At 45.6% G+C, this 16,072-nt stretch overlaps 1 protein-coding gene across 1 annotated transcript; it reads right to left on the reverse strand.

The window, feature by feature from the left end:
* Nucleotides 1-351: 351 nt before the first annotated feature.
* LOC119420341 (acetyl-CoA acetyltransferase, mitochondrial) lies at nt 352-11,858 on the reverse strand. Its single transcript, XM_037687728.1, has 8 exons — nt 11,718-11,858; nt 8,782-8,829; nt 8,582-8,699; nt 7,728-7,823; nt 7,429-7,529; nt 810-953; nt 562-712; nt 352-479 (listed from the first exon to the last, which is right to left on the reverse strand). The coding sequence occupies exons 1-8, from the start codon at nt 11,766-11,768 to the stop codon at nt 352-354; spliced, it is 837 nt and encodes a 278-aa protein (XP_037543656.1). The 5' UTR covers nt 11,769-11,858.
* Nucleotides 11,859-16,072: the final 4,214 nt, after the last annotated feature.

Genomic DNA, 16,072 nt, shown 5'->3' on the forward strand with positions numbered 1-16,072 from the left:
ACTGGTCTGACCCACTGGTCTGACCTACTACCACACCAAATTGTAGCTCAGTAGCTGTAAAACTGAATGTGCTGTTGCAGTTTTTATGTTTGCCAAGATTGATTTGCTATGGCAGCCATCTTGTATTAGTTTGATTTGAAAAGTTAATAAATTGTAGATGTCAAACATTTTAATTGTCTTTGGCAGATAAAAGTTATCGACTGGTCCATGTGCCTTTGCTTGAACTCACTAGGACTAAAATTAACAGGTCTTACAAAAACTAAATTTGATCAAGACAGAAAGGGAAAACCAATGTGCAGGAATGATCTGTTTTCTAACAACATTATTTTATTATTCGGCTAATAAAAACAGCTAAGGGTTGATCTCCGACTGCTCATCTTTACCATTCTCTTTCTGGAAAACTGCTTTCAGCTTAGGAACTTTGCTGAAGTCGACCCGCCTCCACTCCTCATCCTCCGACACCACCACACCAGGTTTGTCTATTAGACCACAAATACATTAATAGCATTGTACTTGGTAATCACCCGCCAAACAGAAAAAAGACATCTCTTTGTTACATACTTCTCTGTGGTATGCTAACTGGTATAATCTCCTTGGCCAGCATGCCAGTCTCATGTGCTGTTTTGCTACGAGTGTATGAGTTGATGGCATAGGCGTCCTGCTCCTCTCTAGTGATGTTACAGTTCTTGGCTGTGTTCTCAGCACAGTTGCCCTTTTATAAACAAAGACAGTGGAATTCAGATGCTGTAGAAATAAAGTTTTAAAAAGTTCCCTGCAAAGCAACTTTGACTACAACAGTTGGCCGTTACCATGTGAAATTTGTTGTAGACATCAGTGAGGCCGTCGCTAACAATGAGGTCTTCCAACTTAATTCCTCCGTATTGTGGTGTCTCTCTGGCCATCACATAGGGCACATTGGACATGCTTTCCATGCCTCCTGCCACCATCACATCCTAAATGCACACATATAACAAAACCAGCATTCAAGTATACAACCACAATGCTGAGGTTGCTGTAATGCAGCAATTCTAAAAGTCCAGACTGAACTACAAGTCAATAGGAACCCAGTCCATGATTTCTTGCATTAAACTTAAATATCCAACAATTTTCAGTTAGGTCATCTGGACAGTTTCTTTTTTTTTTTGTGTGCTGAAACATTTCACCTTCCATCCAGAAGGCTTCATCAGTCAAGGAAAAACATAAAACAAAACTGATTCTTCCCCTAACAGCTTACTCCAAAGTGGAACAAACCAGTTATGTTGGTGCTAAGATGGTCTCTTTGGCACGCCCCCACCTCCGGTGCCGGCCCTCTCCCTTGTCGACAGTCATGTCCTTGACTATGCATATTAAGCATATTCGGAGACTTGAACTTCAGCAGCCTGCTATGCTATTTATATGATGAAATGTAATTTACCAGATAATATATTAACTTAATCAAATGTCTAAATATACAGTGCCTTGCGAAAGTATTCGGCCCCCTTGAACTTTTCAACCTTTTGCCACATTTCAGGCTTCAAACATAAAGATATAAAATTTTAATTTTTTGTGAAGAATCAACAACAAGTGGGACACAATCGTGAAGTGGAATGAAATTTATTGGATGTGTCAAACTTTTTTAACAATAAAAAACTGAAAAGTGGGGCATGCAATATTATTCGGCCCCCTTGCGTTAACACTTTGTAGTGCCGCCTTTTGCTGCAGTTCCAGCTGCAGTTCCAGCTGCAAGTCTCTTGGGGTTTGTCTCTGTCAGTTTTGAACATGGAGACACTGAAGTTCTGCCCATTCTTCCTGCAGAACAGCTGGAGCTCAGTGAGGTTGGATGGAGAGCGTTTGTGAACAGCAGTCTTCAACTCTTTCCACAGATTCTCGATTGGATTCAGGTCTGGACTTTGACTTGGCCATTCCAACACCTGGATACGTTTATTTGTGAACCATTCCATTGTAGATGTGTCTTTATGTTTTGGATCATTGTCTTGTTGGAAGATAAATCTCCGTCCCAGTCTCAGGTCTCTTGCAGACTCACAGGTTTTCTTCCAGAATGGTCCTGTATTTGGCCCCATCCATCTTCCCATCAATTCTGACCATCTTCCCTGTCCCTGCTGACAAAAATCAGGCCCAAACCATGATGCTGCCACCACCATGTTTGACCGTGGGGGTGGTGTGTTCAGGGTGATGAGCTGTGGTGCTTTTACTCCAAACATGTCGTTTTGCATTGTGACCAAACAGTTCAATTTTGGTTTCATCTGACCAGAGCACCTTCTTCCACATGTTTGGTGTCTCCCAGGTGGCTTGTGTCAACTCCCAACATTTGCACTGAAAACTTTAGTCCACACCCACCTGCTGTGTGGGCCTCACCCCCGGTCCGTATAAATTACGGTGAGACCAGGTAATTGGCTCCCAAATAGCTTTTTCTTCAGCTATTTAGGAACCAGTGAGGCCCAGAGCTTAAAGCGCTACGACTATACTCATAGAACCTGGGGTTACAGTACGTAACCAACGTTCTATTTCATATAGGCTTCGCCCTTTAAGGTTGTCGCTTGTGGGTTAAAGGCGAAGCAGGATGTAGTCTATGCCTCACTGGGTCCATTCAGACACAATATGAAGCGCCCACTTGCACCAAAAAAACATTTCATCACTCAGCCTTCTGTGTGCATAATTACTACGCATACCATGCACAGGAGCGCGTTGCATAATTACGCGTTGCATGCACAGGAGCACCCCGGAGAGAAAAAGTTTTTGACGGGGGAAAAAGGGGGAAGGCTGAAAGCAGTCCTGCTGCCGAGAATGGGAAAGAACAGAGGTTACAATTGTAACCGTGTAACAGTGAGCAGAATAGATCAACTGCTCTTCAATATGAACTGATTAATAACAAATTAATTGATTAGTAATCAAATAAACTGATTGGTAACAGTAGTCATGAACCGATTAGTAACAATAAAAAGAGCAGTCATGAACTTGTGACTGATAATAAATGTCTCACACTGTAACTGCATGCAGTCAGATGTGAGTTTAAAAACTAAATTCCAGGAAAACAGTAAGATTCATTCTGTTAGAACACTAAAAGAATAGGCCATGGAGAAAGGCGAAACATCACGCAGATAGAAGCGGATAAATGAACAAGGCGACGTCCAAGCGGCCGCAAATACAAATGTCCTCCACTGTCATACCACTATGCAAAGCTGTCGAAGATACAATTCCTCAGGTGGATTGAGCTCTGAGACTCTCTGGAGGCTCCAATCCTGATGCCCTGTAAGCTTCAGAAATGGCCTTACACAGCCAGTGTGAAAAATGCTGAATGGATAACGGGCGACATGCAGAGACGTCCCTATAATGCACAAACAGACTCTGAGTCTGCCGCAGAGGAGCCGTGCGTGTTATGCAACATGCCAGCGCATGCATAGGACAGAGGAGATGAAAAGATGCTTCTTCCTCTGATTTGTGAGGGGGGGGTAAAACCCCTCCAATGATATCATTCTCGATTTAAATGAACTTGTGATGTTTTGGGGCATGAAAGCTGGGTTAGGTCTCAGCGCAGCTGAGCTGCCATCAGCCTGAATCGTGAGGCATGACGGGGCAACAGAGAGTACAGCTAAATCGCTCACTCTCTTCGCTGATGTCAAAGCCGACAGCAGGGCTGTTTTAAGTGACAGGAATTTAAGTGACACGATCTAAAGGCTCAAAAGGAGCTTTGATCAGAGCTCGCAGAACCATCGTTAGGTCCCACTGTGGAGCTAGTGGGCGTGACACCGGTCGCTCAGCGGCCAGACCCAAAGCTGCTGGCCTATTTTTGGGTGACTTATGATCGCTCCTCCCGCCTGGAGGAGAGCATCGTCCCTTCACGGCAGTTTCCACAGTCGACCCAATAACAGATGTTGCAGGATTGGGAACCACGGGGCACTCACACACTCTGGGGCTACAAGAATGGTTGACAGTTCTTCCTCCCGGACTTGGTTCAGAAACCGTGATATTAGAGGGACTGGAGGAAACGCGTAAAGGAGCACTTTTGGCCACGGGCTGTGGGCAAAAGCATCCACTCCTAACGGTAGGTCGTCCAGTGGGCTCAGTAAGAACCATAATTGACACTGGGTGTTCTCCCGTGTGGCGAACAGATGCACTGCTGCTCAGCCGTATCCCCTCCAAAAACCGAGAAATCAGCTCAGGATGGAGACTCCAGTCCCCGTGACGCGGACCGCCCCAGGACATCATGTCCGCTCCTCTGTTCAGGACGCCGGGGATGTACACTGCTCCGAAGGAGAGCAGGTTTTTGTGTGCCCAACACAACAGCGGTCTCGCAATGCGTAACAGTTGGGCTGAACGCACGCCCCCCTGTCGGTTTATGTAAGCTGCAGTCACTTTGTTGTCTGCGTGGATCAGAACATGTTGATTCCGTAACAGGGGAGCAAAATGCTGAATCACATGCCAAACTGTGAGACATTCCAAAATGTTTATATGAGCTGATGTGTGAGGTGGCCACAGCGCCCCCACCCCTTGAGACAGGCATGTTCCTCCCCAGCCTGACAGGGACGTGTCTGTGAAAACTGAGATGTGTGACGTAGGTCTGCTGATAAGAACTCCCTCTGACAGAGTGAGAGGTTTTCCCCAGTGATTCCGGTCGGTTCCCACGGAGGGGGGCACGGAGATCATCCGCCTCTTCTGACGTACCAGATCTATGCGCAGGCGAGCGAACCATCTCTTAATGCGTCTTATGTGGAGTAAGCCCAGTGGAACCACAGCGTGAACTTAGGACATCGTATCTAAAAGTTTCATGATAGAGACGGCCGTTACTACTCTGCTGGGTTTTACACGGTGGAGCTGGTCCTTTAGAGCTTCGGCTCTTGGCTGTGATAAGCGGGCTCTCATAGTGACTGAGTTTAGCTCCACTCCCAGATAAATGATCATCTGGGCTGGGAGAACCAAACTCTTCTCCCAGTTTATGACGAAACCCAGGTTTAACAGGTGTGACGTTAGCACTTTGGTTTGCGCAGCTGCTTCCTGCCTGGATTGAGTTCACAGCAGCAGATCGTCCAGATAAAACAAAATTCTCATCCCTGTTCCATGTAGTGGCTGCAGAGCTGTCTCAACGCATTTCAAAAACGTGCGTGGGGTGAGGGAATAGCCAAATGGGAGCCTGTTGTACTGGTACTGGGTCCCTTGGAAGGAGAAACGCAGGAACTTTGTGTTTTGGAATGATTGGTATGTGAAAATAGGCGTCTTTTAGATCTATGGAGGTAAACCAATTGTTCTGGTGAATGTTATCCAACAGCTGTTTGACTGTCAGCATGTGGAACTGTCTCTCCATGATCGAATTGTTGAATATGGATAGGTCCAGAATGGATCTCATCCCTCCGATCCTCTTCAGAACCAGGAAGTAACGCGAGTAAAACCCTGTGTTTTGCTCTCCGTTGGGAACCCTGGAAATTACATTTTTATCAGTAATTCCTGAACTTCTGAGTGAAGAGACGAGATCTGTTCTGGAGATGACAGAACCGTCTCTGTAATTCCTCTGAACGGTGGGGTTGAGCTGTGAACTGCAGCGTGTAACCTCTGCTGATAAGACGGTTGATCCATCTGTCCAGGGAACACACTCGCTGCCACTCTGCATAACGCTCTGGGAGCGGGCACGTGTTTTTGTGTTGTGTCATGTCCTTTATGGACGTTAACCAAGCTAAGGCCTCCACCGCTGTCATATGCTCTGGAGATACTCCTCGAGCGACCCATGGGGAGGCCTCGCCGAAAGGGCTCTGGGAATGCCTCTGTGTTGCGCTCAGGCTGCGGGCAAACATCAGAGTTTATGTGAGCTGACGCGCACTGAGAGGCGTGAGCGCCTTTAGAAATGCGATGCCGTTTGAGTGGAGATTGCAGTTGCCGTGGGGAAACGCGTTTTTTCCCGCTGCGGTCAGAAAAGTCAGAACACAACCTGGGCTGAGAGCGAGGTTTTTTTCTGTGCTCGGTCTGCTGAAAAGAATCATTTCTAGCTGCTGTGTCAAGCGAGCATTTTGTGTGGTTTCTCGAGCTGCGGGGACTTTTAAAAACCTGTTTTGAGGTTATCAGCTCGTTTTGTGTGGGGAATGTGTGAAGAGAAGCCGCTGTGAGATCATTCGATCTGACAGTCAGGCTAGAATCAGAAGACACTTTATTCTCTGAATGATGTTTTCCTTTTATTTTAAAACTCATATCATCATTATGCATACACACATCCTCTGCAAAGAGTCATTTCTTGTGTCTTCTCCCCCGTGAGCCCTGCGACTTGTTGTTCCAGGGCGGCGCCTGTTGGCGGTCTCTGGGGAAACGCTGAGTCGCTGGTTGCCGCGATGAGAAGGACTGTTCTCTGGCGGGAGGGGGCGGCGGCGAAGCGGGGCGGGAGGTCACTGCTGCAGCTGTGGAACGTCTCTGCTGCTGCCTCTGGCCACGACGATCTCTCCAGCGGGCGGGGGGGCGGGAGGAGGGGGGCGGCTTCATCAGGTGGCGCACAGTCTCCAACACCTCCTCCGACTTCTTCGACTTTTCAAGTATGGCCTTGAAATTGGCCCCGAACAGCATGTTCATCGTGATGGGGCCCTCAAGCAGGTACGTAATTATGCTTGAATAAAAAAAAAGGTTTAGGCGGATATCTGGGTGTTTTTGATGGTTCTCGGTCAGACCCAGTGAGGCATGGACCATATTCTGCTCTGCCCTTTAAACCCAATAGGGACAGCTTTTAAAGGGCGTAGCTTACATGAAATAGAACATTGGTTACGTATTGTAACCCCAGATTCTATGAGTGTAAGCATAGCCCTTTAAAAACTGGGCCTCACTGGCTCTCAAAAGGCTGAAGAAAAAGAGTAAGCCTTTAGGAGTAGAGCTCCGGTCCAGATGCAATTTATAACGGACTGGGTGGGGCCCATACAGCAGGTGGACGTAGACTAGAAGTTTTCAGTGTTTGGCGTGCTGCGCGTGGGTAAACCCAATAGTGACAGCTTTTAAAGGGCTACGCTTACGTTCATAGAATCTGGGGTTACGATACATAACCAACGTTTTGTGTTGTGCGTTTCCTTGACTGATGAAGCCTTCGGCATGGAAGGTGAAACGTTTCAGCACAAAAAAAGAAACTATCCAGATGACCGGACTGAAAATTGTTGGATTGTATACCTAGATTATTGAGCATGGACTTTGTTTTCTTCTTAAATTTGACAATTACTAATTATTGTCAAATTTCAAACAATAGTATCATGTATCGCAATAATTTCTGAGATAATTAATCCCCAAGCAAAATTTGTTATCGTGACAGGCCTAGTTCCCTATTTTCATGGTGTCAGCTTATTAAGGTGTAGAGTTATATTTGGTCAATACAAAATCCCAAACAACCTTATTGTTCATGTTGGAAAAATGTCTCACTGTATGTGGGGAAAGAATGCAGTCTTTATGACAAGGTTTGCGTGTAAATATTACCTGGTGTCCACACATCAGACTCTGGGCTGCCATCATGATGGACTTCATCCCAGATGCACACACTTTGTTAATAGTCGTTGCTGGAGTGCTGAAGGTCAAGCCTGAAAAGAAAAGTCAGTCAAAGCATTGTATTTCAATAAGTTTGAGACCCTCCATCTTATAATTTGAAGTATTATTAGGCAAAAATGATCCTCTTTGAAAGCTGGAAATAATGCTAGCACAAGCTGTAAGAAGCCTGATCTTAAAAACCCATCACAAGTTTGGTAGTTAATAAAGAGTAAAGGTGAGCAGGATCATACCTGCTCCGAGCAAAGCCTGTCGTGTGGGAGCTTGTCCTTGTCCTGCTTGAAGCACGTTGCCCATGTAAACTTCCTTCACCTCTTCAGGAGGAATTCCTGAACTCAAAGCATAAAGTCAGTATCTTCAATGCAACAACCGATCATGAAGGAGTGGCAGGAGCAGCCTGGAACAGGAAGCAAGGTTAATGAGCGTATATTCACTGAATTACAACAGCTCATTCATTTTCACGATTACTTTCATAAAAACAATACGATTGGTAATGGAGGAGGGGGCGTACCAAAGAGACCATCTTATCACAAGGAGAACTGGTTTGTTCCACTTTGGAGTAAGCTGTTGGGGGAATAATCAGTTTTGTTGTGTGTTTCCTTGACTGATAAAGCCTTCCGGAACGAAGGCGAAACGTTTCAGCACAAAAAAAAAAGAAACTGTCCAGATGACCTGACCAAAAAAAAATATATGGTGGTGGTGGCCATCTTTGATTTTGGCCTGGCAACATAATTTTCAAAAGTACCCTTTCTTACACCTAGATGCATCCACATAGCAAAATGGAAGTCAACACCTTATTTGTTTTTCAAGTTATTACGCAAACAGCATTCGTGGACGATCATAGGGAGGGTATTTACAATTCCCCGTTTTTCCTCAGCTACTGGAGACAACAAACAGTAAGAATAATTGGTGTTTAACTTAATTTTTATAAAAACACAGATGAGTTTCAGTTACATTATCCCCAAACAATCATATAATGATGGAGAAATTGTGTTAAAAGTATAAACATTTTGGTCAAGAACATTGAAAAGTAGCATATTTTGACAGCTTTTATAGCTTTAACAGAACAAAAACTATATGAACTCACCTGCTTTCTCTACAGCTGCCTTAATGGCGACGGAGCCCAGTTTGGTGGCTGGAACTGCCGCCAGGCTCCCTTTGAAGGAGCCTATTGGAGTGCGGACTGCACTGACAATGACAACTTCCTGCAATCAAACATGAATAAATCTACACATCCAGAGAAGTGCAAACATGATAACTGACTTCAGTTTCCATCAGTGTACTTACATTAAGTGAAGAGTGAGATGTGTAGCTTCTTAAAAAATACCTGTGAGCCTACGATGACAGAATAACGAAAGTTACGACTGTTAGTACGGTACTATGAATCCCGCCAGAGGCGGTGCTTAAAGCACTGAATGATCATTCTTGTGCAGGTCAAGTATTTTATGCCAACATAGTCACATGTGACCCCCAGTGACACCGGTGAGTCAATATAAGCATGTGATTAAGGTAGCCCAGTCCCTTAATCTTCTCACGAAATGTGATGATTCCGAGGGACCGAGCGCTCTGGCGGTCATCCGGGATTCATAGAACTGTAGTTACAGTCATTCTATTTCATCCCTACTGACCACCAGAGGCGGTGCGTAAAGCACTAGATGACGATTGCCAACAGAATCCTAAGGAATCACACCCACAAAGAAGAAACAAAACTTAGAATGCCCACCTTACTGAAACGTAGACGGTGCTGTGATAGGATCCCCTCCAACGAGTGAAAGGCAGCAAGGTTTACTCTGTAGAACCTAGCAAAGGTATTTAGGGATGACCAGGAGGCTGCTGCACATATAGCCTCCAGAGTGACCAATTCATAGCGGCCCATGACACACCAACGCTCCTGGTGGAATGGCATCTTACCCCCACAGCTGGTCGGTGGCCCTGTAGAGTGTACACACATTCTACCATGTCTACAATCCAGCGCGCAAGGCGCTGATTCAAAAGGGCTTGCGAGGCCCAGCATAGCAAATATATTATCAGACTGCCGCAGAGAAGCTATCTGATGTACGCTTCCAGTGCCCGAACAGGGCAGAGAAACTCATCAGCATCATCTGCATTGAAGTGAGCAAGCTGGAGAGGCAGAGAGTGGGTCGCAGATGAGGCCGCCTTAGGGAGGAACACTACGTTAGGCCAGAGAGTAACACCTGAACCAGCCAGGTTCCAATGGCAACAGTACTCGTGAACAGACAACGCATGGAGTTCACCTACTCGTTTGGCCGAAGTCATGACCAGGAGAAACGTGGTCTTTTTAGACAAGCACTCAAGGCTCACCTATGCCAAGAGCTCAAACGGAGCAGACCGCAGGGCAGCGAGGATCAGAGATCCCACACAGGCATGACAAGGCGCATGTGTGTTTGCAGACGTCTGGCATTTCTCAGAAACAAGGACACATCCTTGTTATGACCTACTGTCTTCCCACCTACCAACGCATGCCAGCAAGAGGTGGCAGCGACATAAACTTTCAGAGTGGACAGAAACCAGCCCTGAGAAAGTAGCACCTGAAGGAAGGTAAGAATAACAGAAAGAGAACAGTGTACAGGGTCCTCGTGTCTAGCACAACACCAATTGCTAAAAACTTTCCACTTATGTGTGTACATCAGTCATGTGGAAGGGACCCTGGCATTATTCATTGTATGTCCAACCTTCCCATCATATTCTGAGAAGGTAATGCTGGGCCCTGTAACGACCAAGCCCAGAGCTGGAGGTGACTGGGATCGGGGTGTAGGATTTGACCCCCCAACTGTGACAGAAGGTCCTTTCTGTGGGGACTAGCACTGCCTACCAGAGAGAGCCAAAAGGGGCAGTTTGTTGTCTCTTGGGATGCAAACAGGTCCACAGCTGCCTTGCCGTACCTCTTCCAAATTACTCTCACCACCTCCGAATGGAGTCTTCACTCCCCAGGTGGTAGGCATCCTCGAGACAGAAAATCGGCTGGCCCATTCTACACCCCTGGAATGTGGACTGCCCTCAGGTTGGCAAAAAGGGGGGCTGCCAAAGGTAAAAGCTTCTGGGTCAGCAGCAGCAATGTCAGCAACTGTGTTCCCCCTTGATGGGTGACATGAAAAACCACCAAAGTACTGTCGGACCACACCAGAACATGCTTCCTGCGCAAGCCCGAGAGGAAGTGTTTCAGTGTCAGCCGTACAGCAAGTTACAAGTTCTGGAAGTTATAGCTCATTTAAAGGAAACATATATTTTGTTGCATTTATGCTGAACAGATCTTAAGCTTTATTTTATTTAGTTATTTTGGGAAACATCACCTGCACTTTAGTATTTGTGGTGGATTTATTGATATATATTTTGTGCAGACTTTCAACATCATCAGGCCAGGACTCAGGTCTACACTCATCTCCAGGCCAGCGGTCACTCTTTCAGGGATGAAGATGTTCACATCCTGGACAGAGAGGAACGATGGTTTGAGAGAGGAGTAAAGGAGGCCATCTTTGTGAAAAGAAACCGTCCATCATTAAACAGGGGCGGAGCCTCCAGGTTCAACTGTCCCCCTCTTACAATGCTGTGATTGCTAGTATCACTCAGCCCTCTGTGAACAGTAAACAGCCATCAGGTGCTAATGATCCATTGTTAGGCTGATGGTCCTTCTTGAGCATGTGATCAGCTGGTTCTGGTTGTCAGCAGCAAACTGGTTGATCCACTCTGAGAAGGTGCTATTTAAGAGACTGAGCTGAATACAGCCCCTCAGACTGAGGAAGTCTCTTGGATGAGAGACGAAACGTTTCTAGAATTTTTTTGCTTTGTTTTGTTTTTTGGTTGTTTTTTTTTTTGTTTTTTTTTTTGAATGTCCAGAGGACCAGATTGAACTTTTTTGGATTTTTCTACCTGGATTATTGAGCAGCATCAGGACAGCTAGCAGCATGTTAGCTACACAACACAGCTGAAGTTTCACACGGTGCCTTTTTCTAGTAGCTTTAGCTCCCGGTTGTTTCACCGACAACAGGGTACTGGCTGAAATACGTTGACTGGTAGGAAAATTAATTTGGCACATTCTACTAAGAGTATAATAAAACTGCTTTTAAGGCTGGTGAAGGACGATTCGCAGGAGTTAGCAAAGCTGCTTGAACTAAGTAAAATACGGCCAGACAAATTCTGAATAAGTTTACCCTTCCTGTGCAAATAAACAATTTATTTTTGTATATTTATAAACGTTCACTTACCAGTCGCTTACACATGTGAGCGTGCATGGTTAAAAACCTACTAGTTGACATTTTAGGCGAGACAACTAAACGATAACTTCACCTTCAACCGTGCAGCGAGGGGAAGGAACGTCAGCCAATCACAGTGGGAGGCGTCATTACCGCCGTGCATCATGGTTGTTGTAGTTTCCTTAAATCATTTTCTGTCCGCCTAAAAATAGCAGTGAAGTAGATTTGTGTTTAAGGTCAGACTCCACAAGATCAGTTCTTTTTATTGACACAAAAAAACTAAAAATCCAGCATTCATTTAAACTTTAAAGGGATGCTGGACTCTGAGTTTCTCAGCTAAGAAGGTTAAAACAATGCTGAAAAATACTAATCCCTGGAAGAATGCATCCATATCAACATCCGCATTTCAGACGATGATCATTTGATGTTAAGAAACAACAGTGTTGTAGCCATCCATCCATCCATCCATCCATCCATTATCTTTACCTGCTTCTTCCTTTGCGGGTCACAGGGGTAATTGGTGCCCATATCCAGCAGTTACTGTGCAAGAGGGGACACCCTGGACTGGTCCATCACAACAACACAAACAACCATTCACTCTCTCTCTCTCACCTAGAGACAATTTAGAGTCACCAATCGGTCTAACATGCATGTTTTTGGTCTGTGGGTGGAAACCGGAGTACCCGGTGAAAACTCATGCAACACGAAGAGAACATGCAAACTCCACCCAGAAAGTTCTCGGGCCGGAATTCATGCCAACAACTTCCTTGCTGAGAGGCAACAGATCTACCAACTGAGCCACCGGCCGCCTGGTTGGGGTCTGGGCTGTGGGTGGATGTTGGGCCTTGGCGGGGCGGTTGGGGGCGGGGCCGGTGCTCTGGTTCTCCCTGGGTTATTCAAATTTTTTGATCAAGGTTCCTGGTTGCGATGGCCAGCCTTTTGGCTGGGGTGGCTGCCGGGTTTCGGCGGGAGGTCGGCTGTGGTTGTGTGTGTGTGGCCAATGGTGGTGTATGGCGGCGGTCAGGGGCGTGGCTTTGCTTTGATGGGGCACTGGCTTGTCGGCCTGGTGTGATATTCACAGTGGGGGTGTTGTGTGTATAGGGGGGTGCGTAGGTGGCATGCCGGGGCTTCTCCGGGCCTGTGGTGTGGGGCTGTTGGGTTCCTGGTCCTTGGTGCGCTGGGCCGGCCTTCCTCAGCTGCTGCTCCCTGCTGCTCTGGCCCCCTGCCTGGGACCGACTTGTGGTTACTGTCGGGTAGGTGGGGCGCATGGACGGCCCAACAGAGGCTCTGTCGGGCTGTCTCTGTGTGTCTGTTTATGTCTCGGGTTGGGTTTAGGTAGTCCCCTCTCTTGGATCAGTTTGGGCCCCGCATTTAAGCATCAACGTGTGTCATGGAGGCTGCACAGCTGCAGAAAGAAAAGCTTTGCAGAGAGTGGTGAAGGCTGCACAGAAGATGTTGGAGTCAGCCTCCCTACCATCACAGACATCTACACCTCCAGATGCAGGAAGAGGACCACCTGCATCATGAAGGACCACACCCACCCAGCACACACACTTTTTGCCCCGCTCCCCTCAGGAAGGAGGTTAAGGAGCATTAAGTGTAGAACCACTAGACTGAGGAACAGCTTCTACCCTGAGGCTGTTAGACTCATGAATCTCTAACCAGAATAATCACTGTGAAAAACCACATCATGTTGCCGCTGATCTGTTTCATGTTGCTGCTGATCTGTTTCATGTTGCTGCTGATCTGTTTCATGTTGATGTGTTCATGCGTGCTGATCTGCTCACAGAGACTCATGCTCATGTTCGTGCTGCTGTTCGATGTAATGTTTTTATGCTATTAGTGCTTAGTTTATTTTTAGTTGATGTTTTTCGTAGTTTATATCTCAGATGTTATTACTGTTTTTCTTTTACATTTTATTGTTGGATGTCACAGGAAGGCGATCATTTTAGAATGCCGTAACAAATTTCACACCTTTTTGACAGTTTTACAGCATCCGCATTTGAACAAACTCCTTCTAGGGATTTCTCTTAATCGGTTTCAAAACATGCCGTTTGACCATTTTGGGACAAAAAATTATCCAAACGGTGCATTTCGGAGCATGCCGAAGGGGCGGGGCCAGAACTCAAAGTTTGACATCTCGCCATGAAAAACAAAACGCTAAGAGCTCCTACACGAAAACTGTCTGAGACATGAAACCTTCCGTGATTGATCCAAATCCGGTCCCCTGCAAGACTGAATGATCAAATCATGACATCACTTAAGCCACGCCCCTAACAACAGGAAGTGTAATGTTTTACGTTGAATGGTCCCTATCTGACCCCTGTGACCTGATCAGCATGATGGTGTGTCCAGTGACAGAAGACATGTTGGTGTAACTTGCTTTCCAACACTGACAGATTTGGGTGGAGCATCTGGGTGGCACGGCGTGGCGAAGTAAGACGTAACACCGTCGCCATACATTTGGCTCTAAATTCCAAAGATTTGAGCTGAGGTGCACCAAAATTAGTTTGATTGATCATGATCCATCCCTTCAACAGGAATCAATAATAAGTGGCCAATAGCCTCCACAGCGCCCCCTAGAATAGTTTAAAACTTAAGCCCCAAGCCAATTTATGACCGATAATTCTGAAATTCGGTGAACATCTGTATCTTCTCAGGACCTATGAAAAAGTCTCTTGGAGCCCTGGTCCACACTCAACAGGAAGTCGGCCATTTTGGGTCAAAGTGTCATTTTTGGGCATTTCTAATTGCAAGTTTTAACAAACTCCTCCTAGGGATTTGGAAGGATTGCCTTCAAACTTGGTTAATATGCCCTTAAAACAATGGGGAGTAAAATTTATCAAAAGCTTGCGTTTTCGTATATGTTAAAGGGGCGTGGCCAGGCCTCAAAGTTGCACTTTACGCCATTAATTTCCAAACGCTATAACTTTCACGTTGAAAGACCAAAATGCACCAAGCTTGGCAGGAGTCATCCCTGTTGGATGCCCGACGATTCTCTATGGTCATATTTGGACGTAAGCAAAGCCCCGCCCCCTCAGAACAGGAAGTTATTTTTTTTTACTTGGAATGCTCCCTCTTTGACACCCTTGACCTAATGAGGATGATCCTGTGTTAGAAGACATATAACATGTTGGTCTGACTTGATTTAAATTACAGACTGTTTTAGCTGGAGGATGTGGGCGTGGCGGCGTGACAAATTCAGAAGTCACGCAGTTGAAATATGTTTGGCTCTAAATTGCAAAGATTTGAGCCGAGGTGCGTACTATATACACAACACACCAAAGAGCACTGTATGAAGTAGAGAGAAATTATTAATAGTTGTTTTTATTAGTTAGAAGTATAGAAATATACGTGGCCAGAGACACGTCACTTCTCGTTAAATGAGGTGTACAGAGTGTAAGAGGAGGCAGCGGTGATTGTTCTGGCAGCTGGTTTCTTCTTGCTCCCACTACGTGGCTCGCAGCCCGTGTGGGGTTTGGTTTTGGCTGAGCAGCAGATCGTGTTGTGCATGCTGTTCTGGTCTTGGTGGGGTGGGGCAGGTGTCCTCTCTGTGTGCTACAGTTGATGTTTATAGTGTAAATCCTGGTGTGACTGCAGGTGAACACCAAGCTTGCTGCTTTCCTCCTCTTCCTTCCCGTGTGTGTGTGAGTCTGCAGGTGTGTGTCAGCAGGTGAGTAGTTGAGTCCCGACTCACATGGTCAGCTTCAAGTTGAAAACCTTTGATAGAGATCAGCTGACTGACTTTAATAAGTTGATTGACTTTTGTTTTATAGGTTGTAGGTTGAGAGACTCTCACATGTGTTTTGTCTCTACAGAGGACAACTGTCTGGTTTCTCCACATCACTGTACTCGTCTCCAGACGCCCGTGGCTGCTTCACTGGACTCCTCCACACACTGATGTTTGGGGTGCGGTCCCTGAGAACTCGTGTCAGTAACACACACCTGGGTCTGGACCAGAACTTTTAAACTGAGTATTTGGTTTAAGTTTCAATTAATGTAATTAAAAATTAATTATGTAATTCTGCTTGATTGTTGAATTGATATCCATGTTGCTGATCTCACGCTGCTGATTTATTTCATGCTGCTGATTTATTTCATGTTGCTGTGTTCAAACTCATCTGCAAACTCATTTACTCTGTTTGACATATTATGTACTATTAGTGCTTAGCATATTTCTTAGATCATATCTTACGTATTATTACTGTTTTTATTTACAATTTTAGCTTTTGTTCGATGTAATAGTTAAACAGTTTTGGTAAACGACAAATAAATAAATTTTGCCCTTTGACTTTGTATATTTTGTATATTTGGTGTGTATATATACACACACATATATATATATATATATATATATATATATATAT

This window comes from Nematolebias whitei, chromosome 14 (genome assembly GCF_014905685.2).
Source record: "Nematolebias whitei isolate Nwh7 chromosome 14, NemWhi1, whole genome shotgun sequence".
In the NCBI taxonomy this organism is placed as follows: domain Eukaryota; kingdom Metazoa; phylum Chordata; class Actinopteri; order Cyprinodontiformes; family Rivulidae; genus Nematolebias; species Nematolebias whitei.

What these genes read in the sequence shown, in the direction of transcription:
- LOC119420341 (XM_037687728.1), bottom strand. Translation starts at nt 11,768, where the DNA reads ATGTCAACTAGTAGGTTTTTAACCATGCACGCTCACATGTGTAAGCGA. An exon ending in CATCTCACTCTTCACTTAAT is followed by an intron (nt 8,700 to 8,781) that starts GTAAGTACACTG and finishes GTTTGATTGCAG; the next exon opens with GAAGTTGTCATTGTCAGTGC. An exon ending in GGCAGCTGTAGAGAAAGCAG is followed by an intron (nt 7,824 to 8,581) that starts GTGAGTTCATAT and finishes CTTTGAGTTCAG; the next exon opens with GAATTCCTCCTGAAGAGGTG.